Here is a 22,557-nt window from a genome sequence, read left to right on the forward strand (position 1 = left end):
AAAGCAGAGATGTGATGTGGCCAAGTATAATCAATTTTATCTTCACAAACTGCTGGGACACCCTTGGATGAAGAGCCCTGTGTTAAATTGACAAAAATATAATTAATAATAAAGAAGTGCCATAAACATCACAGAAAATACACTCTTACTTTTGGGGTCGGATGTAGCCAGTTGCCAAAATGCAACTAATTGCAGTGCTCAACTTCCAGCTGTGCCCTGTGCTGCAAGCAGTTGCATGCTGTAGCATTAGGCTTGCCCTGGGAGGAAAATGTCCTGTGATAAGAGAAGCACAAGAAATCCTGGGTAGGAGTGATGGTGTTCTGTTTGGAGACTGACCACTTGGAGAACAGAATGGGAGGATAAAGTTAGGAAAAAATAGGAAACCTGTGTTTGTGAGGGAGGCAAACAGAAGGATCACAGGGCAGTTATAGCCCATGTCCTAATTCCACTTCCTCTCTCTCAGAGAGGACTGGAAAAAGCAGTATTGCAGGAGACCCGAAGTACTCACTTTTTGTGATGTAATTGAATTGACTTCTGGAGGATCACATGAGCATCAGAGCTGGCACAAGACAAGGGGCAGGCACAGGGATGGTAGCTTGTCTTGCCAGCAGCAACGTGCTAGATCACCCTAGCCATATTGCCCAACTGCACCCCCAAAGTACAAGTGGAACCTTTGAATCTAATACAAATTTAACATTTGTATTGACTTATGTCACCTCCATTTGCCGAGGAGACATTTGTGAAAACTACTCTTCAAGGATCAGGTTAGCAGAGTAAGGGTAGGAGTAATGACAGATTTACTTGTAGATGCATCATGACTTCAAAGCTTTGTTTCTTTCAGCTTTGCAGGGCTGGGAGCAGAAGCTTTCTGCCAGTTAGAAGGGATGATTCCCAGCTTTCTCATGGAAAGTGTCAGATGTTGGAACACGCTGCCTGTAAAAGACAGGACCTTAATACATTAAAGAAGTCTATTTATGGTTATTTTAAAGTGGAACTTACATTCCTGTGCTCTGTAAAGTTGGAACTAAGGCATCTGATAATGGATAAATAATTTGTTCCAATGCTGTCTAAAAATGTTCTATTTGTAAAATAATCTGGTTTCTGAAATGCATTAATAGTTCAGCCAAATTTCAGACTGTAATGTGCTCCCTAAAGAGTCTACCAAGCAAGCCTATGTCTACTAATCAAGATGCCTACCCGACTCGTAGATACTGTCTTCTCACAGGAACACAGGTATGACTTCAGTTTTCTTTAGACTTTTTGCTCTTCAGCAGAACACCAAATATTTTTAAGCAAAACAAACAAGCACACATGTTCCCCAATTTGTTTAACTCAAGAACATGTGCTGGAGGAAACCTCTAAATTTGAACTGTTGTCATAAGTATAAAGGTTTTATTCCCTTCTGTGGTCTATCTACACCAGTCTTTGACACTGAAACTGCCACCTGTCAAAACTCAAACTCCCTCTTGTCCTTTTTTTCCCTTTATGGCTTCTATCTCAGTCCCTCTTCTTCCCTCTCAAGACTTTTCTACGCTTGCTGACCACCAAGCAACTATTTTATTCAGGCTGCTGAACTGCCCTTTTAACCTCTCTGCACCAACTCATACGCCCTAAAACTACAAATTCCAGACTGGGTTTGCTCCAAGTGGAGGTCTGACATGACCAACTTGCAAGTGGCACAAGGAGTTATCCTTCATCAAAGCAAGTAAGCGCACACAGTTGTAGCTCATTTTAAATGTCAGGTAAGGTCAAAACTTTGAACGCCAATGAAAAATGTAGTTTTCATTTCCAACTCTAGCGTGTGCCCAACAGGGCTGTGCTGGTCTGAAACCTGCTCAAAACTGTTAGGACTTCCTGATACAATAGTCTTGAGGTTTGGTTTGCTTTGCTTTTTTTTTTTTTTTTTTCCTCCTAAAGACAAAAAAAGTCCACTCTGCTATTCATAGTCTGTCCTTTTTAAGAAAAAAAAAAGATGTGGTGACACAGCAGGAAATGGTGGGGGGGACGGGTAGAAATAAGACCACCCTTCCGCCTTCTCGCACACCTTTTAAGGGCTTAAGCTTTTTTGACACAGAAAAAGCCACAGAAAAAAAGTCACGTGCACAATAAATAAAAATTTAGGCTTCAAAATCCATCTTTTCTCCAGGCACCAAAATTAATATACCAAAACAAACAACTAAGAGCTGAGTAACCAGGGACTCAACCTCTCCTTTAAGAAAACTGTTCTTAGCTGTTAAAGATTCCTATCCTTGCTCTTCAAATAAACAGAGAAAGCTGCCAAGTTCACGTCTACCATAAACAAATCTTTGCCCAGAGAAAGATAAGATTTAATATTTAGTATTTCAAAAGCTCACCTTTTCCTCACCTAAACACCTTTGTGTATCTTAGCGGAACAAAGAGCCACTGATTGCCACCTTGAAAAACATCTAAAAAAATTAGCGAGAGGTCTTTTTCCATCGTGTCACATTGCATTGGTAACACCACCCTACAATCTGCAGTCCATAGTTAACTGTTGCTACATCTAGAAACCAGTACTACAGTTAACTTGGATGCAACTGTGCTGGCAAAGATGTTTAAACTGCTACTACGCCAGCACAGAAAAGAAATACTGTCATAGGTGTTTATACTAAACCGCTATGAGTTCAATCATACAATTTAAAATAAGTTAAAAAAATGTACTTCTAACCAGTATTAATAGCAATACAAATCTATGGGTAGACTGGGCTCTAGGTTCAGAAATAAGCTGTATGTATTTATGGTTGCAATCACAACAACAATTATAAACTTGCTTATAACCTCAAGGTGGTTGGGGGGGAAGGGAAGGCTGGTTTTGGTCTATATTCATCTTACTGTTGCCACTGCTGACTGAAAATTATGGAAGGGAAATGACATTGTACAATAAAGAATCAATAAAATTCACAAGATCTACGTTAGCTCTATATTTAAACAATTTGCAAGGTAAGGATGCCGTGGTCAGAAGCATTCAAGGTCTCTGATATTGCACTTGCCAATCTCAAAGGTACTAGGCTAGGCAGTGGACATTTTGGGGAGGTTTTTGGTAGCCTATCAAATTTAGCAAAGCAAGCAACACTGACATTTAACACAGCTGAGTATACCCCAGCTTTTCCAACAGAGTCATATCCAGTAAGATTCCTCTGCAAAGTGATTTCTATTTGTTCCTTGTGTTCTTTCTGAACTACTAGCATATTCAGATCACATCAAGCCAAACATGCAAAGAAAGTGATTAGCAGTAACTTGCTCTAGAAAGGGTGTCAGCCTTGAAGCCTCAGATACACAGAAGTAGTGTGGGCAATATAAGAATCTCTGGAACCGTATTTCAAAAGCGACAAATGATTTTACCTATAGGAAGATTCCAACACCTATGGCCATTTAGTTGTCAGTTCTTTTGTTGAACTGATGGACAAGAAGGTATCGCACAAATCTGTCTGCAAGGACTGCAGAGACTACTATTTGCCATCCATTCAAACAGCCACTGATGGCCATGACAGTAAAATCCTATCCTGTCCTCCCACTAGTCAACATCTGGTTACTTACATGTCGTAACTGGTTTCTAGTTTACATTCTACTTGCTTCCATATGGGTACACCTTCAAATAAATTACCTTGTGATCATGTTTGCAAGACTGCAAGAAGTGGCCAACAGCAACAGCAACGTTACTAAACAAAACTGCAAAGTAAGCCAGAAAAGGTTTTATTTTATTAGGAATGGTACATTTAAACACATGTAAGACTTTGGGATTAATTTACATATTTTTCCAAAAACGTTTCCCTTCTTGAACAATACAGAAGTTAAAAAAAAAAATCTAATTCCAAATTATAAGAACGAACAGTATTTGCAGTGGAAATTTCTATTAATCAAAACAACTGTGCATTTGGGAGATTTAAAGAAGTTATCCTCTATGCCTTAACATGATTTACTTTTTCTGTCACAACTGACTACACTTTTCCTGGGATTTTTTTGCTGCTGTCATTACTAAAATAACCTTCCTTTCCATCAAGACTATTGCTAGTCATACCCAAAAGTATGATACTGAATAATGTGTGTATGAAAGCTATGTCACTTTTATAAACATCAAAAACATGGACATGCATATTGACATTTCTGTGCAGTTTTATGGAGTCACTTGTCAAATAAGGCCTCTACGTACAATACCACATACTAGTGAATTACTGGAAAATTATTATAATGGATTCCCAATAATCCGGACATCTGGATGGTACGTCTCATTTTAACAGGAAAATCCAGCTTTCATTACTGCTTAACATTGTATTGATTCACTATCCAAATGAGCAATATTCAACTGACCAATGTGTATTCCTGAAAGTCTGTTGCAAATTAAGCATATTATCAAGGTCATTTAAAGCTGGAACTTAAACAGCCTGTCAAGCCAAGCAACGGGGGAAAAAAGTGAACTCTAAACTAAATTCAGCTGGTCCATTCATTCTCATACAGAAAAGTAGCCACAGAACCTTAAAGGAATAAAATCTATACTTCCTGTTCTCGGACTCAATACCAAGGACAAAAGCTAATGTAGTATTTTGGAAGTCAAAGGCCTTGGAGGTGGAGGGGAAAGTGGGGGGGCAAGAGAGGGAGAAAGCAGCGTATTGTCTCATCCCATTACCTCAGCATTATGTGTACATAATATATCTATGATAGAAATGTTTACTAATAGCAGGGAAAAAAAAATAAAAAAGACTTCCCACTCCAGACTTCACTGAAAGGAGAAAGCTGACAGCCCCTCCTCACAGAGATGGCCTATTTGATGACAGGCACTTTGGCAATGTAAGAGGAGGTTACCCTTTCGTCATGTTAACTCTTCCCCTCCCAGTTCTCATGTATAATTTGTCTCAAGTCTTCAAGAAACTTGAATCAAATTAAATGCATTAATACATCTCTAAGAGCAGGTTAACTACGGCTATGAGCAGAGCTCGATCTAGATCGAGATTTTCTTTTAGAAGAGGAGGGAGATGGGGAAGAAGCTAGCAAGCTGGAGCGGTGGCTTTTCTGGGAGTAACTCTTTTTAGGTGTACGACTGCGAGAACGAGACCGGGATCGAGATCGGGACCGGGATCGAGATCGGGACCTGGACCTGGACCTTGATCTTGACCTGGACCTGGACCGGCTGTCCGATCTGGAAGATCCTGTAGACCTGGACCTGCTGCGAGATCTTGAGTAACTCCTTGATCGAGATCTGCTTCTAGAGAAACACAAAAGCTGTAGTCTTACCTCCTGCTAAATTTAAAATACTCAATTTAAATTCTCAATGACTTTGTATGCACAGCACATCCATGTGAACATCTGAATGCGCTATGCACAGCATTCAGAGTGCTGCTAGATTTCTGTTATGCTCTATCACAACAGTATCTTCTTAGGCCAAGGCCAGCAGGAACTGCTAGCCTTGACATTCTCTGCTAGCTTGGCAAAATATGAACTGCCTAATAAAAGACACTTTCCTCCCAGCAGAGGTGGGAGGAGACCAACAAATTTTTAGCCATTTATCAAGAAAAGCACAGAAATGAAAATTCATACCCATCGTATTTATTCTCTCTAGAAATGCCCATGTAAATTAGTTTAGGGTTTCTTTCAAGATGCTAAAAAAAATCTCTAAAGGCATGGAACACCAGCACACTTTAAGGCCTGAGAGTTTGACACCTCTAGTTACGCGTCCCTTTTCTTATGAAAAGAAATGGATTTATTTTTAAGAGAGACAATGAGAGAGACGCAGCTAACATTTTTTTAATGACTGAATGGCAGAACTGCTTTGGGTATAATGCAAGCAAGCTAACTGTTTTTCTTTCATTCTCATGAAAAAGTTGGCTTTCACAACTATTTGAGAGACATTTCACAGGACTGTGAAGGAGCTTTCCATTAAAGTAAAAGGCTTTTAATAACAAAATTCATAGTTTTTTTAGAAGTCCTTTAATATAATACCAAGTTCTATTGTTAAAAAAAAAAAAAAGTTCCTTACTCTCATCCAAAAGTGTTCAATTTACCCTGTTTTCAGCAAGTTAGTTCTTATCTAAATCTGTTTACACTGCTAGAAAGTGGTTCTGTGCAGTGATATTTAGCTTGGGGCCAAAGAATTAGATAATAAAACTTTGGCATCGATACTACCCAAATCCATGCTCTCAGCAGAATTTTATCAGGTCAGGTGACATACCTATGCCTTCTGTGATCTTCAGTCAGTTTAATTCTGCGTCCATTAAGCTCAGTGCCATCCAACTTTTCCAGTGCGCTCTTCATATCACTGTAAGATGCAAATTCCACAACCCTGTATACCATCAGGAAAAAAAACAAAGTTTCAGAGAAACTGAAAAAGCAAGGAGAACAAGTTTGGGCCTTTTCCTATCTGTTGAGTCACAGCTTGATGTTTTATCTTCTGAAAGCTAATTTTTAACTTGGTTAACAGGAAAATATGACACTAACAGTCACAGACATCCATACCTTCCACATCTTCTTAAACATTACCAGAACTCTCATCTGCAACGAGATGGAGAAAATCCAGGAAGCTACACAAACCTGTACCAGCTGAGGAAGTATCTTTCAGTCCTCCACTACATTGCATTCTAAAGCTGTCCAAGAAAGAAAATAAACTTGCAGACTCTCCTGACCTATTTAGATTTTTAACAGTGAATAGAAAAATCTCCTCTTTGTTTTTAATTTGTTTTCTCCTCAAAAAAGTCTAAGTTGCATTTGCTTGCAGTGGCCCTAGAGCACTGTTTTGCCAGCACAGCCACTATAATCATACTTCCCTCTCTCCTGCTTTGTTATGCATGACCTTTGTAGTCTGCAGAATTAAGAATGGAGAGCAGGCAGCGAGGTATTCCTTATGGAGATTGGTTATGTTCATTTCCCATGACTTTGTTGAACCAGTGCAAAGCAGCCACAGACAGGAGGTATTCTAGCCTCAGGAGTCATATCATAAAAGATTATACATAAATAACTCTAAGTTAAAGACAGCAGAACTCAACTGTTGAAAGGTATTCTCCCTCCCCTTTCTGCTTTGACACATTGTTTCCATGGTAGAGAGTACAGACTGAGTTCAATACCACTTCTGAACTCCTACTTACTGTTTGTGTTTTGGTTTTTGGTGGTTTGTTGGTGGGTTTTTTTGAATTGGAGAAATTTTAGCATCTAAGCCACATCATAGATTTATGTTTCATTTCTTCTATATTACAAGGATAATCTTGCCTTTAACACTTTCAGTTATCGTACAGATTTAGACACAAAATGAACTCACCCTTCATTCCTGTTGTTTCTGTGTGCATCCACATAAGTGACCTCCCCTGCCTTTCTCATGACATCTTTCAAGTCCTGCAGCAAAAGTTAACATTTTAGCCTTAAACAGGACACAAATGAGTTAGCTACCAGTAATACTCCCCTAAAACTTTCTCTGCTAAAACTGCTTAATGCTTTTATACTTTTATACGTATAGAAATACATATAACTCAGAAAAAAGTTTCTGAAACAGCCTGTGTAATAGCAGCTGCATATAGAAAGGATCCCTCATTTTTACAACTATAGTGAATAAAATACTGCTTTTAAAATAATCCTGTATCCCAAAACCAGCTGTTAAGAAAACACAATGCAATACTTAAAATACCAATGTATGCACTGAAATCAGAACTATAACAGATGAAAAGCAACATAGTATTAAATGCAGATTTTCATGACTAGCAGCCCAGTTAAATGACAATCCAATATATGGAGACAAATTCATTCTATATGCTCACCTCCCCAAACTTCACAGCAAAATTAAAAGCAAAAAGGTGCAATTACTATATAATTAATAATTTTACAAAGGGAAAAGTTTTCTTATATTTCACTTGAATATCTGTCACACTGCAGTGCCACGTCAATAGACAACCTTGTATTTAACTTAATACAGGCTAAACGCGCAGACACTGTAAAATTACTTGCTCAGCAATAGGATAAAGTACAAACAAATAATGTAAAAGGTCACTAAAAAGCTAAACATTTGTATAAGTTAAAGCAGTACTTTTACCAAACAGTATCTGGTATTTTATAATCCCAGACTACTTACCGCAACATGCCACAAGTGGCAGATGATATAAGAAGGTACCTTAAGCAAAGAGTTGCTTGTCCAATACCTAGCTGGCCAAGAGGAACTCTCTTACATGAGAAAGGCAGAGTGATGGCTCATAGCAATATGCTTCACGGAGGTACCAGGGGCCCTGAAAGCACTGGACATAGTCTCCAGAAGTGGCTAAAGAACCCGAGGATGATCTGTGCTAGCCAATCGAGATCAAACCCAGGCAAACCAAGATCTAGATCGCCAAAAAACAGGAGTGTCATAGGAACCAAAAGGAAAATTCAGAACAGGCCAAACCCTAGAATTTCAGCCACTAGAAAACCCCCAAATCTTTGGTTCTTTTTCCTCCACACAAGAAAAATGAGGGTTAACCAAATCAAGATTGTTAGAAGAGGTTCAAAATGCACTTGGTTAGAAATATGCTTAAGGAAGAGAAGACTACAAAACAAAAAGCCAAGAAAAACTTTAGAACATTTGCCACAGAATATAAGAAGGCTTAGTTTTATCTAATCTTTTAATTAAAATTCAATCATTTTAAAAACTGACATACACAAACTAGTAGACATTTTCCTTGCTTCACATGTGCTTAACAGAAAGAAACCTTAACAGCAAATGAAAAATGGACCCTACAGCACCATTAAAAGTAACACTTCAACCTCAGTATGTTTATCTCAATCTAGAGATGCCCTGGTTTCGGCTGGGATAGAGTTAATTTTCTTCCTAGTAGCTGATATAGTGTTGTGTTTTGGATTTAGTATGAGAATAATGTTGATAACACACTGATGTTTTCAGTTGTTGCTAAGTAGTGTTTAGACTAAGTCAGGGATTTTTCAGCTTCTCATGCCCAGCCAGCAAGAAGGCTGGAGGGGCACAAGAAGTTGAGAGGGGACACAGCCAGGGCAGCTGACCCAAACTGGCCAAAGGGGTATTCCATACCATGGGATGCCATGTCCAGAAGAACAAAATTTTGGCTCTGTTCAAGTCAAGGAGAGCTTAACCATACCAGGACTGGTAAGTCAAAAGGAAGTTAGAAAATGTTAATCTACATAATTATTTTTTTAATTCAATAACTTTGGGCTTTAAAATTGGGGCCCCCCACAGACTTGCCAGACTAGATGCTGGATCCTAAGGATCATCATCATGAAATATCATTTGTAATAGTTATGTCAACATGATTAAGATGCCAACATTATTGATCAAAAGAGAGTAAGTGTGCATGTGTTATAAAAGCTCAACAGAGTATTTGCTATTATTAGGGGAATGTTTTAAAGTTATCTGGTTTTACTTAACCAGTGGAACAGTTGAATTTTATCCTAAGTTTACTGTTCTGGTTCACCTTAAACAGCACAAGAATACCCTGTTGTCCTTAGCAGCAAAGGAAAATAAGGTGTAGGACAACCATAAGGTGTAGGACAACAGGAAAAACACATATTAAAAATTACATCTTCATGTAACACAGATCTACTTTTCCCAACTGCTTGAAAATTCACAGACAATGAAGAACTAATAAGGGTGGTTGGAAAGCTCTGAACATGCAGAAATACGTTTGCTAAAATAAGGAGAATTCTGACAGTTTGTCTACTACTTAGATATGAGATTATCTACTAACAATATAGTCAAAAATTTGCAGAAACTGATCTGAATATAAATTTTATTTGTGGTTTGGTTGGTTTGGGTTTTTTTAAACATCCCAGCACAATAACTTTTAAAGGAGACAGAAGTTCTCAAAGCACGGGGATGTGCACGCACCAAAGACGAAATTATGTGCGTTAAGTTTTAAAGCAAGGTTCCATATCGATTGTGCTTGCTAGAAGCTCAGGAGTTAGGAAGAATAAGGCCACTACTGTTAATGTATTCGCTCTTTTAATCTGTTGTGCAAGTAGCATAGTTAAAAGTTAAAATGCTAGTCAGTATCAAAGCAGTACAGCTCCAAAACAAAATGAGGCTTGCATATGGATGTTAGCTTCAAATGATTTGTATTTAGGCAGGTATCAAGAAGTAAAATCTCTTATGCTAACTTATGATATATTTAAGAGAGTCATTAAACATTTAATTAGAATCCTAAAGATTCATCAGTATGAGATCTGAATTGGGTGGGCTTCAGTCTAAAATGGTAAGTACACACAAAGCCATTATAAATATTCACAAGTAAAATAAAGTTACAGAAACATTAAATTTTTTTTCAAGTTAACACTAAACAGCATTATAGGATTTATTCTCCTTAATGCTCCATTCTAGCTTACTTCTCTGGTCCCTACTGTCATTTCCAAGCGCTGTGTTCTATAACAATCTCTTCATATACATAACTGCATAGCATACCCAGAAGATACTCAGATGAAATCCACTTGCTCATCACATCAACTCAGAAGTTGTTTTTTTAGTTATTCAATAATTAACACAACTGTACAATTATGAACCTTTTGAACCTGTCATGCAGAAGATAAACAAACCTAGTTCAACTGTTTATCTGCATGGACTGTACCCAAGCTCTTATGAAACACATCAGCGGAGCTCCAGGCAAGCCAAACAGCCTCCTCATGCGGATTTAGCTGCAAGACCAAGGCTTTGAACATTCAACATGTTCTACTGCATCTTTCAGTACACTAATTAAAGTCTCTTTATTCAAAGAATATAAAGGTTAATGAACAAGACTGAACTCCACTGTTCACTCACCTTTTCTAAATAGCATCTGTTGCTATGCCCTTAAAAAGTAAACTTCCTATAGACTGTATACTACGTAGAACACAACTAAAGGAATTACTACATGGTTATTCTGTTAAAAGCCAGCTAAATATTAGCAAAACATTAGCAAGGGGTGCAAAAATAATTAAGAAAGGTGGTAAGAAAGCTTCAAAACACAATTACTCAAAGTTTGGGTTTTTTTAAAAGTATCTACAGCAAGCATACTTTACACAGTAGCTTTCTTAAGATTCCCTTTATTAATGACATATTACCAGACTTCTCATCATGCATCATGTCACAAAAATATTTTGCAAAACATAAGAAAAAAACATAAATTTCACTCAAAACAAAGGCATGCACTTCTAGGTATAACAATACAAAAGGATGACATAGTTTGCATGGATGCTATGCTTCAATAATTTAGAAACAATCTAGAGATTCCAAACATTTTATCAGTTCCCAACTACAAAATCTAGTTATAGAACTATTCGCACAGCTGTGAAACAGAAGACTTCTTTAAGTGTTTGAATGGTAATTTTTAGCAATTGCTGAAGCTTTTTTGCTTTTTTTTTACTTGGGTTAAATATTTATGATGGCTTTATTAAGAAATTAGCCTGAGAGCAGTCTACTTCCAGGGTAGGAAAATAAGGTGTAAAAAAAGCAGGTAAGATGTTAACTCACCTGCCAGCTGATACGGGATGAAAGGTTTTCAACTATGATCCTGTGTTCAGTACGAACAGGAGGTCCATACCGGCTAGAAGAGTTCAGAGGGGAAAAAAAAAAAAAACAACAAACGAAAAAGTTTCCAGTGTAAGGAATTTAGAACTTAAGAAATCTGATGTTTTCTATAGTTTGCTGAGAGAGTTAAGTATTTTCCTTGTTGCTGGACTGCAGTTTGATTCTCCCTAGTCAAGGATATATTTAAGAGTCCACTACAAGAAGAGAGCTGTTACAAGGGGATTAAAAAGGATTTTGATGAAGAACTTTATACCAAGGCAGTCAATATAGCTGCCATTTTTTCTAAATACACTGAAATAAGTGCCTAGTAGAATGAAAATAATGTAAAGAGAATTATTTTAGTTTTGGTATTTGACAGGCTTGGCTCGCACATACAGTTTTGGAGGATATTCATGTAAAGGGCAACTTTAAAAAAAATTTTCTTAGTTGGTAGGATAAATTCTGTTTCATGTCAGGGAGACAGAAGGCACAATTTAAAGGCATCTTAGTTTATGCTTCTAAATTCCGAATCACTTGTTAATATTCATAAATGCCACCATGACCTATATTAGATATTTTTGTGGGTAGAAATATTCTTATTTTAGTAAAATGAGAGCTAGATAACTGGTTGCCCTGAAATAACTGTGGCAGTTTACAGTTCCTGAATGAAAGCCAATGCTGTTCACTTAACCAAAAATTAAAGACCCTCTCAAAAATGAAAATGTGGTGTGAAAATGTTCATACATAAAAGAGTAAGACATCTGGAAAGAATACTGTCCTTGCAGGTCATTTCTGTTCCCAATCCTAGTCATTCTGAATCCAAAGGTATCTGAGAACTATGGAAAAAGATATGCCAGCCTTTTGATAAGTAATGCAGGATTCTAACAATGGCACTACTTTGTATTACTACAAAAAGATTCAAGAATCAAGAACACTGACCTTAGAGAAAATTATTCTCATCTTCTCCTCCCATAGAAACATAATCCTAAATTGTGCGTATTGATTTGTACACTGAAGCATAGGCAATTTCATTTCAGTGCATACCTCAAAGTGTCCCAATTTTTTTCAGAACATCCAGATCTTCCAGGCATTTAAACAGAGGTCCCAGAGTCCCAAAACTGGCAGGCTGAGTCTCATTTTTCCATTATTGCAAACCGCAGTCTCTTCCTGTCTGGCATCGGCAGTCTGACGTCATAAACATGACTACAACGTCAGATGCCCACGACCTTCAATCACACTTCCTACTTTAAAAGTCCACTTTTAGCCTGGACCTCGGACCAATTATACCGCATCAAGGTTACTGCCACTAAAGAAAAAATAATCTAATTAGCATACTTGCATATGCAAATTAGATGTTCCAGACACTGGTTTGTAATTGGCAGCAATTCTGACTTTGAAACAAATGCAGAGGTTTATGTCAGTTAAGTCTTCGTCTTTCTTCCAAACTCTACTCTGCATAGGCCACAGCTATAAATGTTTCTACAGAGTAAATTATTCCATACATACTTACTTCACACAGGTAGATATAAAAGTACAAAGATGTAATGTGTAGTTGTTTGGTGGAATATATGCAAATCTGCAGAACTTTCACAAGCTCCACTGCAAGTTGGCGTAAGGTTCACCACTGGCTCAAATCACTAAAAGTGAACAACTTCACAAATACTGTATGTCCACTACAGGTATTCTAGATATGAGCTACATCCCATTTTTCAGATTCCACTGTCAGACAGAGGCTCTCCTTCAGCAAGGCACCTGCTTGGTCAGCAAACTTAGTCAATTGGTATTTAAACACTTCTCACATGCTAGCATGTTGTGTCCTAGCATTGTTTCTCAAATACAGTTCCTTTTGTATGCTGTGCTGAAGTAAGCATGTTGATAATCATACAACTGGAAATGTGAAAGCTTGGTTAGATGGTAAATACCTTGAACTATTATTCTACAATAATTCTACTTAGCCTGTAAGCTCAGTTTAATGACAAAAGCCTCAGTAGAGAAGCTCTGACATTTTTCTTGATTTAGTCTTAAAAACAGCCAATCCAACTGCAGCATTACTGCTTCACATCATTTACACAACAGTAGGAAGCAAGACCAATGTAGTGCCTACAACACGGAGAGGGAGCATTTCATAACAGGTTTGTGAACCTCTGCGAGCCAGTTAAACTGCTTTAAAATCCACATTCTCCTCAGCCAGAAGAGGTAAATAATAGTAATGGACCTCCAAGGTTTGAGAACATAAAAGTTCTTTTGTGAAGCTATACAAGGAAACAGAGCTGGATCTCTAAATCCAACCACAAGAAGAAAACAATATTTCCATACAGTTCTTCAGTTACTGTGTTTGTAGGAAACAGAGTCCAGACCACCTACCTAGATCCACTCTGCGACTGGTAATAACTGAACCGTTGTGGGAATCTGCCCCTTCCTCTTCGGGCTCGAGCATGCTCAATTGTAACCCTTACAACAGGAACAAAACAAAACAAACAAACAAAAAATAAAACACAAACTTCAAGTATTTGACAGTGGCTTAAATCTTTTGCAACTGGAAGCACATGTGCACGAACAAGAATTATCTTGCCCTTGCAAGCAATGATTTATAACACAGTCACTGGCATTTCTTAAAGAGCCAGAACAGTGGTATTCTCTTGTCTCATTCATCTCCCTCAGACTTTCATGAAAATTGTCATGGGTCTGTAATTCAGATTGAAACAATTAAATTTGCTCAGCCAGAACCCAAGAGTAATCACAGAGGGAAAAGAGTACCAAAATAAGTAACAACAACCTAATGACATAAACCCAGCTTCCACAGTCAAAACAAAAATTACTGTAACGTACAATGACTATAGTCCACATTGTTGCAAACTGAAGGGCAAAACTCCAAATTATGAGAGGCTATCATCCACTTAATTTCTGAAGTCAACAGACAAATAAATAACAAACAAGTAAGTTAAATTCATTTTTACTAATATTTCTAGTGAGAAGACCTTGAGTTAGCTTTGAAGAAGTGGAGAAAACAGTCAGCCCTGCTCCAAACCACCCCTCTTCCAGCCCCAAACTATTTCTGCCTTATGTAAGTCTGTAGCCAGGATCCCAATGAGTCTCTTTATCTAAAGTTATAGAAGGTGTAGCCCATCACAGCGCCACAAGCAATGGGTGTCAGAGCACAAGCTAATGCACCATATTTGAACACAAAGCACTTTTGCTGTTCTTAAGGAAAATTATGGTATCACGCTTACCTTTCATCACACAACTCTTTACCATTTAGTTCATAAATTGCATCATCAGCATCCCTGTGGTCTTCAAATTCCTAGAAAGAAAATAGGAATAAAAAAATATTTTCCCTCATAGCATACTCAAATGCTAGAAAACACATTTTCTTTATAAATTTTACATTTCTGCAGCAAGTATCAGCCAGAACTTTGATCAAGGAAGCCGATTCCTAGTACATTTATGACTGAAAAGCCAAGATGTTCCCATTCATGATCATTTCTTCTCCCTCCACCCTGCAAACTCCTTCTGCCTTCCTCAGTTGTTTCAGTATAGCTATTTGCAGGACCTATATAAAATAAATTAATTAAATGACATGGTTTATTACAGAAGTGTCTAAACTACTTTTTGGGAGAGAAGTGGTGGGATTACTTCAAGGCATACAGTTTAAAACACAGCCCTACATACAGGGAAATCCTATATAACAGCATGAGCTGATCAACTGCAAACAAAAGCAGGAGAGCTGTGCACTCCCAAAACCCTCTCAAGAGTTCTGGGGCTGATTCAACTCTTACTGAATTGGCAAGGAAAGAGTAAACCAGAAAAAAAGCCCTTCTCATTTTTTTCTGAGCGAATTCAGGTCACTACTCTGGCAAAAAGGTACCTGTGTAAGAAGAGTAAGAAACATAAGCCCCTCTTCAGCAGTGGCCACCTGTGGGTCTGGATCAGCTATAATATGCAATTCCATATACTGCTGCAACGGAATCTGTTGCTTCACTTTTGGCAGCAATGCTGCTTTAGTCAGCCCGAGTAGCCTCTGCCCACTATCCAGCCCACTGGTTCTTGGCAAAGCTGTTTGTACAGCTCTGCAGGAAACTAGGTCAAGAAACCTATCCAGATGAAAAACAGCACACTGTGTGCAGGAGGTGGGGTGAAAAAGACAGTGTTATTTTTCAACTAGATCAGCTTCCCAGGTAGGTTCATTATGTGGCTGAACAACTGTGGTAACGCCATGTGAGGCAAGGGGAGAAAGGAAATAAATAAAGCAGTGAGAACAAGCAGCTGGGTAGGGACTACTTGAACCAACAGTGTGGATGGAGAAAAAAAATTGTGGAACTGCAGCTTGAGAGCAATGAACAACAAAGAAGCTTCTCTAGTTGAAGAAAGCGTTTGCATAACTATAAACAGCTTGTCAGAAGCAATACTGGCTTAAGCAACCTTCCCCCTTCTGCACTGAAATCTGTTTCACTACCAAGTGAAACGTCACACATCCTTGCATGATGATGCAAAAATTATCTTGAGAAAATTCATTTAGGCCTGGCATTTAAGAGTATCAATAGTTAGCAATTACAACTCCCATGATTTCAGCTAGTTCCTAACAAACTGAACATCTGTAAGTCTGTCTAACTTTACATACTAGCTTTATGGTCTGAAGTTTGAAAATGTTCTGCCCTGAAGTCTACAAAATATAAGTAAATATAATTAGTTTCAAAGATCAAGCAATCATTTCAGTCAAGCACAATGAAACATACTTTTAACACTACAACAATGTTCAATCAAAATCACTTGGTTTTTTAAGAGATTTCATAAATATAGATTTTAAATAACCAAAACCAAAGATGAACCAACAGCCCATGACAGTGAGGTACCGCAAAAGATAATGCTATTCAATGTATTTATAAATGATCTGGATGACAGGACCGAGAGTACCCTCACCAATTTTGTGGCTGACACCAAAGTGGGAGGAGAAATAGATACACCGGAAGGAATAACTACCACACAGAGAGACCTTGATAGGCTGAAAGGTTAGGCTGACAAGAATCACAAGATAAATGTGAAGTCCTGCACCTGGGATAGAATAATCCTAAGCAGCAGAACAAGGCTGGGGTCTGAGTGGCTGGAGTGTAGCTCTGCTGAAAATGACGTGGAAATCCTTGTGGAGAGTCAGCTAAGCGTGAGTCAGCAGTGTGGCCTTGCTGTATTGAAAGCAAACTGCGTCCTGGGCTGCATCAGTAAGAGTACAGCCAGCAGACCAAGGGATGTGATTATTCCACCCAACCTGGCATTTGTTAGGCCACACCTGGAACAATGTGTCCAGTTTTGGTCCCTCCAGCTCAAGAAAGACATTGAAAAATTGGAGTGGGACCAGCAGAGGGCCACCAAAACTGATCAGAAGGTTGGAGAACAAAGAAAGGCTGAGCGAGCTGTGTTTGTTCAGCCTGAAGAAAAGGCAGCTCAAAGGGGATCCAGTCAGAGTCTTCCAAAACCTAAAACACAGTTACAGAGATGACTCAAGTGCTTTCCTCATGTGGGTGCACAGTGACGGGATGACAGGTAAAGGGGGGAAAGTCTTGTTCAGACGTAAGGAAAAAATTCTTCATCATGAGAACAATTAAATTTTTTAGACAGAGTTATGGGGCAATTATTCAAGCTTATTAGTGAGCTCTGAAAAGAAAATGCTTCTGCCTAGGAACTGTAGAAGAGAGGAAGGAGGGTTGGCTGACTCATGTGCAGGAGTTGAACAGAAGTTGTTCCTGAATGAGTCAACAGCCCTGCCCAAGAAGAGAAGAGGAACGCTCAGGGAAAGGTGACTTGAGAAATAGCAGCAATTGGAAAGGATGCACTAAATAAACTCAGGCTCACATCTAGATCGGCCATTTACCTCCAGACTTTAAGAGGCAGGTATCTACCTACTGGCAGTCAACAAGAAGCAGCTCATACTGCAGGGCAATCAGGAACAAGCATGTATAGGAGTCAAGAAGTAATACTTCAATGAAACTAAAGTAGGGAAAGCCTGGTTTTTTTTCTTTTCCCATAGCTTCACCCAAGGGACTGATCTTGGCAGAATGAATGGCAGGTAAGCCTGCCATAGTGCGAGGGCAGCATCGACCTTTCCAGTTTGAACTCAGTGCTGCAGAACAGCTAATTCTCAGTTTTCAGGAAATAATAGTTAAGAAACAGGCTGATCCTGAGTCAACTTGGGAACCTGTAAAGCTGTAAAAATTTGGACAACAGTTTAGGAGTGTAGAGCTTTAGAAAGCAGTGGTAGGAAACTAAGATCCAATGAACTGTGCATTTCATTTACTAGTCTGACAGACACATACGCCCTGTGAACATATATTGACAGTAAATATGCCTAACTTTAGCTGCACAAGATTTGAAAGCTGTGCTGCTTAAATCCAACAGCAAGCACCTATTACACCTGTTGTCTTAGCCAACCACTTTGCTTTTATGTCAGGCCATTATTCAGAGAGATGACCAAGCAGACTAGAAGGAGTGAGAGAGGAACATAAGTGGTTCTGTATAAACTTTTCTCCAGGTCAAGACTTTGCCAAGTTTTGTAATGCCGTAACAGGATATTTACACTGTCTTCAGACATAAGGGATAAAATTTAAATCCATGAAAGACTATGATCAGACAATGTATTTAATGCAGCTAGAATATCACCAAGATTTTGAGCAAAACCTGGCCAAAACCAGGTAAAACTGTAATCCCAGCATCTGAAAAGCAGTCTGAAATGCATATTAATATTTTCCATTTCCCATTGGAACTATTATTCTCTTAAGCATCTTCCCTTCCTTGACATCAACCTAGCAAGGTGAGTACCTGCAAGCAAGAGAAAGGAAGACAAGATATTACTTACCACAAATCCAAATCCATTTTTTAGATGGATTTCTCGTATGCGTCCATACCCTTTGAAGAATTTCTCCACATCCCGTTCCCGAGCGCGTGAGCTTAAGTGTCCAACAAAGACACGGCAGCCACTCATCTTAAGGTTGATGCTAAGAAGGAAAACAGCACTGTTTGTTAGATTAACAAACTTAAAAATAGAGTGATTAAGACCACTTTTGCATCTCAGAAATCTTGGTTAAATAGGATTTGATTTTATTGTCCTCCAGGTATGTATGTTAAAAACCCAATTTGCTATAGCCAGAGAAGTGAGAAAATCTTGTATTGCTGACTTCTAACAGAACCTACGCAGAACCCCCAGTTTTGTCCTTTTTAGTCATATAACCTAAAGACTTCTTGTATCTAAAATAACATTTTGTTTGCTGTTAGACTAACAAGGCTTTTGTATCACAGAACATGAAAAAAACCCACTCTATAAGCTCCAAGATGAATTTACTGGGCTAACAGCAGTTAAAAAAAAAAAGAACAAAACTGTTATGCTAATCATTGGAATAACAACATAAAACATTCTCAAACTTTTGCTTTCACCTGAAAGAATTGCTGCAATAAAAGTTGTACTAGCATCCAAAACATAAATAGTAGTCATCAAATTATTTCGGTTTGTACCAACCATAAAATACTTTATTTAACAGTCTATCAAGTTATGAAGACGAAACATTTTGTTATTATGAGATTTCAACGATGGCAAAAACAAAGGCTATTTCAGATATTCGGATTTTCAAAACTGTCTACTGATCCAGGATACATAATTTGAGATATTTTTATGGAAGCTCCAGTGTTTACCTTGAGTATGTCACTTTTTCAGTTTATGCGATTTAGAAATTAAGTTCTTATAACTGGAAAATATTAATTATTTGGCTCACTCAGTGAGCTGCTTGTCATACAAAAACCAAAGAATCCAAGCCCTAAGGAGAGGAAATACAATGTGATCTTGTATTACAATACTAGGCTGTAAAGCAGACAGAGTAAACGGACAACATATCGGTTAGCTGTGAAAGTAGTTCAAGACAATCTGGGTGCAGTATTTTGAATTGGCATGATTTACCTTCTGTGTTAACACCCATTAGGTTTCTATTGATTAGTTTCTTTACTTGGGCTCAATCTGCATCAGAGAAGTGCCAGAACTTTGGAAGATCGGGTACTGGACTTCTTACCGGGCGAGAAGTGTGACAGCACTTACTTAGACTAGCCTAAACCGTCCCCCAACCACGATCTGAGGTGATGGCTATTTAACCACTTTCACGCGAAAAGTTTTGTGCTTCCCTTACCAGAGGCCATGCTGCCTTTTGTAACCATTCCTTCCTTTGTGCTCACACTTGCATTTTTATGCCCACATGGAAATCCAGCACAGAGGACTGATTCAGCTTCCTCGCAGAGCAGCTAGTTTTCCGACAGATTGTTTTCCTGATGCACCCTTACTACACAAACACTGGCAAGGCCAGCAGCTGGTATCAAGGGAAAGACAGGCCTTTGCAGAGGCAGGACAGACTTACATAACTATGTGCTTTAAAACACGGCAAGAACGGTCACTTTGGCAACAGCGCTCATTTTGGGAACGACACAGATTTGACAGATTAAAACGACTGCGTTCCTGCTGTTCAATGCTTTTAGTTCTTAGTTCCAGAAAAACAAGGTGGGGAGGAGAGGAATCACGGAAGGAAATGAAGGCGGGGTGGATGGAACTGACTGCCTGAGAAACTGTCACAGACAAAACTATGGGGTGCAAACGATCTGCCCATGCATTATTTACTCAAACAACAGGGAGCACAATGGACGCGAGAGTCTGCACCGACACCTGCCAGTGGCAGAGCTTCACACGTCGTTCCTAGCACAATGCAACCGCGTTTGCTCACCGGTGGCTCCCAAGATACCACACGCCGGCGGAAGAGCACTCGCCAAGCACGGGCCCGCAGCGAACGACCATCTGCTCGTTCGCTCTTTTGAGAAGTCGCGACGGGACGGGGCTGCGCTAGGCTCGCCGCCTCCCCCCGGCGGGAGGACCCTCTCCTCGGGTTCACCGTCACCGAGGCCGAGGCCCACCCAGCGGCGATCGCCCCGCCGGCTCTTCGCGGCGGACGCGAAAGCATTACACCCGCTCACCTCCGAACCCCGCCGGCTCCCAGCCATCCCTCGGAGCAGAACAGCCGGCGTCAGCCCTCCTCCCCCCCGCAAACCCGCGACGGAGCGCGGCGTCCTGCGCCGCCCGCTGCCGTCGCGCCTCGATTACCCAACGCCCGGCGGCCCCCCGCCGAGCGCCCGGCCCGGCGGCGCCAGCGAGGCCTCCGCGAGCGGCTTCCGTCCCCTCAGCCCGGCGCCGCCGCAAGAAAGGCCGGGCCCGGCCCGGTCCGCCCCGCCCCGCAGCGGGGCCCGGCTGCCAGATCCCCGCTCGCAGCCCAACGCCCGACCCTCCCCCGGCCCTCCCGCCACCGAGCGAGCCAAGGAGGCGGCAGACACTCACCGTCGCCGAGCGCTGAGTCCCGCGGGCCGTGAGGAAGCCGCTCTCGCCGGCCGCGGCGGCAATGGCTGCCTTGTTCCTACGAGAGACCGACACCGCCGCGCGCCCCCAACGGATGCTGCGCAACCGCCAACGCCCGACTCCAACTCCCAGCGTGCCCCGCGCCGGCCCGGCCGCGCCCCGCGCCGGCGGCGGCCGCCTGGCACCCTGGGAGCTGTAGGCGCTCGTCGGGACGGGCGCCGCGGGGGAGTTTTGCGGGGGCGGGCCGCGGCCCTGTCAGGGCGAGCCGCGTAGGCCGGCGCCGCTGGGCCCGGGAGAGGCCGAGGCGGGGGCTCCCGCCACCAACAGCCCCGGGCCGCGGGGCAGGAAGGCGCTGGGAGCCCGCCCTGGCCCTTGGAGCTCCCTGAAATAAATCGCACTCCCTTCCCGAGGGAGCGATGCTGGGCCTGTGCGACCCTGACAACCTGCCGCCGTCCCCCGGCCGTTCTGCTTCAGGCTTTTCACCCGAGACATGGCAAAAAAAAGAAAGACGGGCAGTCCGCAGCGGAGGAGCCGAGGCAGGCGTGCAGAGAGTTCACCTTCAACGTGTTACACGACGCGTAACGGCTCGGCAGCTACAGTTCTGCCCACGAAAGTTCGCTGCGGCCAGCCCCTAACCACCACCACCTTCTCCCCTTCAGCACGCAGAATTACGGTGCTTCGGATAAAGCCCCGATACTGTTACTGTCGCTGACACCAGGGGGAAGCCTTGGGTGGGGAAAAGCGGCTGGTGAAGACGACAGACTTGTACGGAGGTGCTAGGCAGAAGCGGTGTTTCCACGCGTGTACGTGCAGCACGCTGCTTTTCTGGTTTATCAGTGGCTGAGATGTACTCATTTTATGGAATTCTTACAGTGTAATTCATCACAGTTGACAGTGTGATGATCAAGATAAAAATTGTTACCCGTTTCTGCAGTATAGCATAGCTTGTTGAATCTTCACCGTCCTCAGCTTAAATGTTGCTTAAAATATAGGTACAGTTTGTTTTTCCCGTTTTTTCCCCTCGTCTGATAGCATGATGCCTGGATTTCCTGATTTGACTTGGAGCAAATAGCTAAGTTACATTTATGACATCGCATGCTAGATTCAGGCATCGTTCAAATCTCTTGCCCTCTAATTATTCTTTAGGACGGAGATAACCGCTACATTCAACATCCATAATAAACAGAACCGTTTAGGTTGGAAGGGACCCCTTGAGATCACCTGGTCCAGCCCCCCAAGGTTGCCCAGGACCATGTCCACTCAGGTTTTCAGTATCTCCACAGATGGAGGCTCCGCAACCTCTCTGGACAACCCGATCCAGTGTTTGACCACCCTTACAGTAAAAAAGCGTTTTCTTGTGTTCAGATGAAATTTCATGGTTTTTAATTGTTGGTGGATGCTACTGAGGAGAGTCTGGCTCCCTCCTCTTCATTCCCTCCCATCAGGTATTTAGACACATTCAGCCTTCTCCAGGCTGAACAGTCCCAGCTCTCTCAGCCTCTCCTTACATGAGAGATGCTCCAGTCCCGCAATCATCTTTGTGGCCCTGTGCTGGACTCGTTCCAGTAAGTCCACATCTCTTTTGTACTGCAGAGCCCAGCAGAGGACACAACGCTCCAGGTGTGGCCTCAGCAGTGTTGAGTAGAGGGGAAGGATCACCTCCCTTGACCTTCCAGCAACGCTCTACCTAATGCAGCCCAGGATGCTGTTGGCTTTT

At 41.0% G+C, this 22,557-nt stretch overlaps 1 protein-coding gene across 3 annotated transcripts; it reads right to left on the reverse strand.

The window, feature by feature from the left end:
* Positions 1 to 3,695: 3,695 nt before the first annotated feature.
* LOC115351136 (serine/arginine-rich splicing factor 5-like) lies at positions 3,696 to 20,978 on the reverse strand. Of its 3 annotated transcripts, none has more exons than XM_030037587.2 (8): positions 20,823 to 20,978; positions 18,318 to 18,456; positions 14,704 to 14,774; positions 13,838 to 13,924; positions 11,438 to 11,510; positions 7,262 to 7,335; positions 6,182 to 6,292; positions 3,696 to 5,218 (listed from the first exon to the last, which is right to left on the reverse strand). In XM_030037587.2, the coding sequence occupies exons 2-8, from the start codon at positions 18,441 to 18,443 to the stop codon at positions 4,927 to 4,929; spliced, it is 834 nt and encodes a 277-aa protein (XP_029893447.1). In that variant the 5' UTR covers positions 18,444 to 18,456; positions 20,823 to 20,978; the 3' UTR covers positions 3,696 to 4,926. The 3 variants fall into 3 exon arrangements, with proteins under 3 accessions (XP_029893447.1, XP_029893422.1, XP_029893437.1); XM_030037562.2 differs by lacking the exon at positions 20,823 to 20,978 and adding an exon at positions 20,465 to 20,669; XM_030037577.2 differs by lacking the exons at positions 18,318 to 18,456; positions 20,823 to 20,978 and adding an exon at positions 15,339 to 15,377.
* Positions 20,979 to 22,557: the final 1,579 nt, after the last annotated feature.

The sequence above is a fragment of the Aquila chrysaetos genome, chromosome 2, assembly GCF_900496995.4.
Source record: "Aquila chrysaetos chrysaetos chromosome 2, bAquChr1.4, whole genome shotgun sequence".
NCBI classification, from domain to species: Eukaryota; Metazoa; Chordata; class Aves; order Accipitriformes; family Accipitridae; genus Aquila; species Aquila chrysaetos.

Excerpts from the sequence above, each read along its gene's own strand:
- LOC115351136 (XM_030037587.2), bottom strand. The coding sequence starts at position 18,443 with ATGAGTGGCTGCCGTGTCTTTGTTGGACACTTAAGCTCACGCGCTCGG. Across the intron at positions 13,925-14,703 it reads AAAGAGTTGTGTGATGAAAG|GGTTACAATTGAGCATGCTC; the intron begins GTAAGCGTGATA and ends TCCTGTTGTAAG. Across the intron at positions 5,219-6,181 it reads GAAGATCACAGAAGGCATAG|AAGCAGATCTCGATCAAGGA; the intron begins GTATGTCACCTG and ends GTGTTTCTCTAG.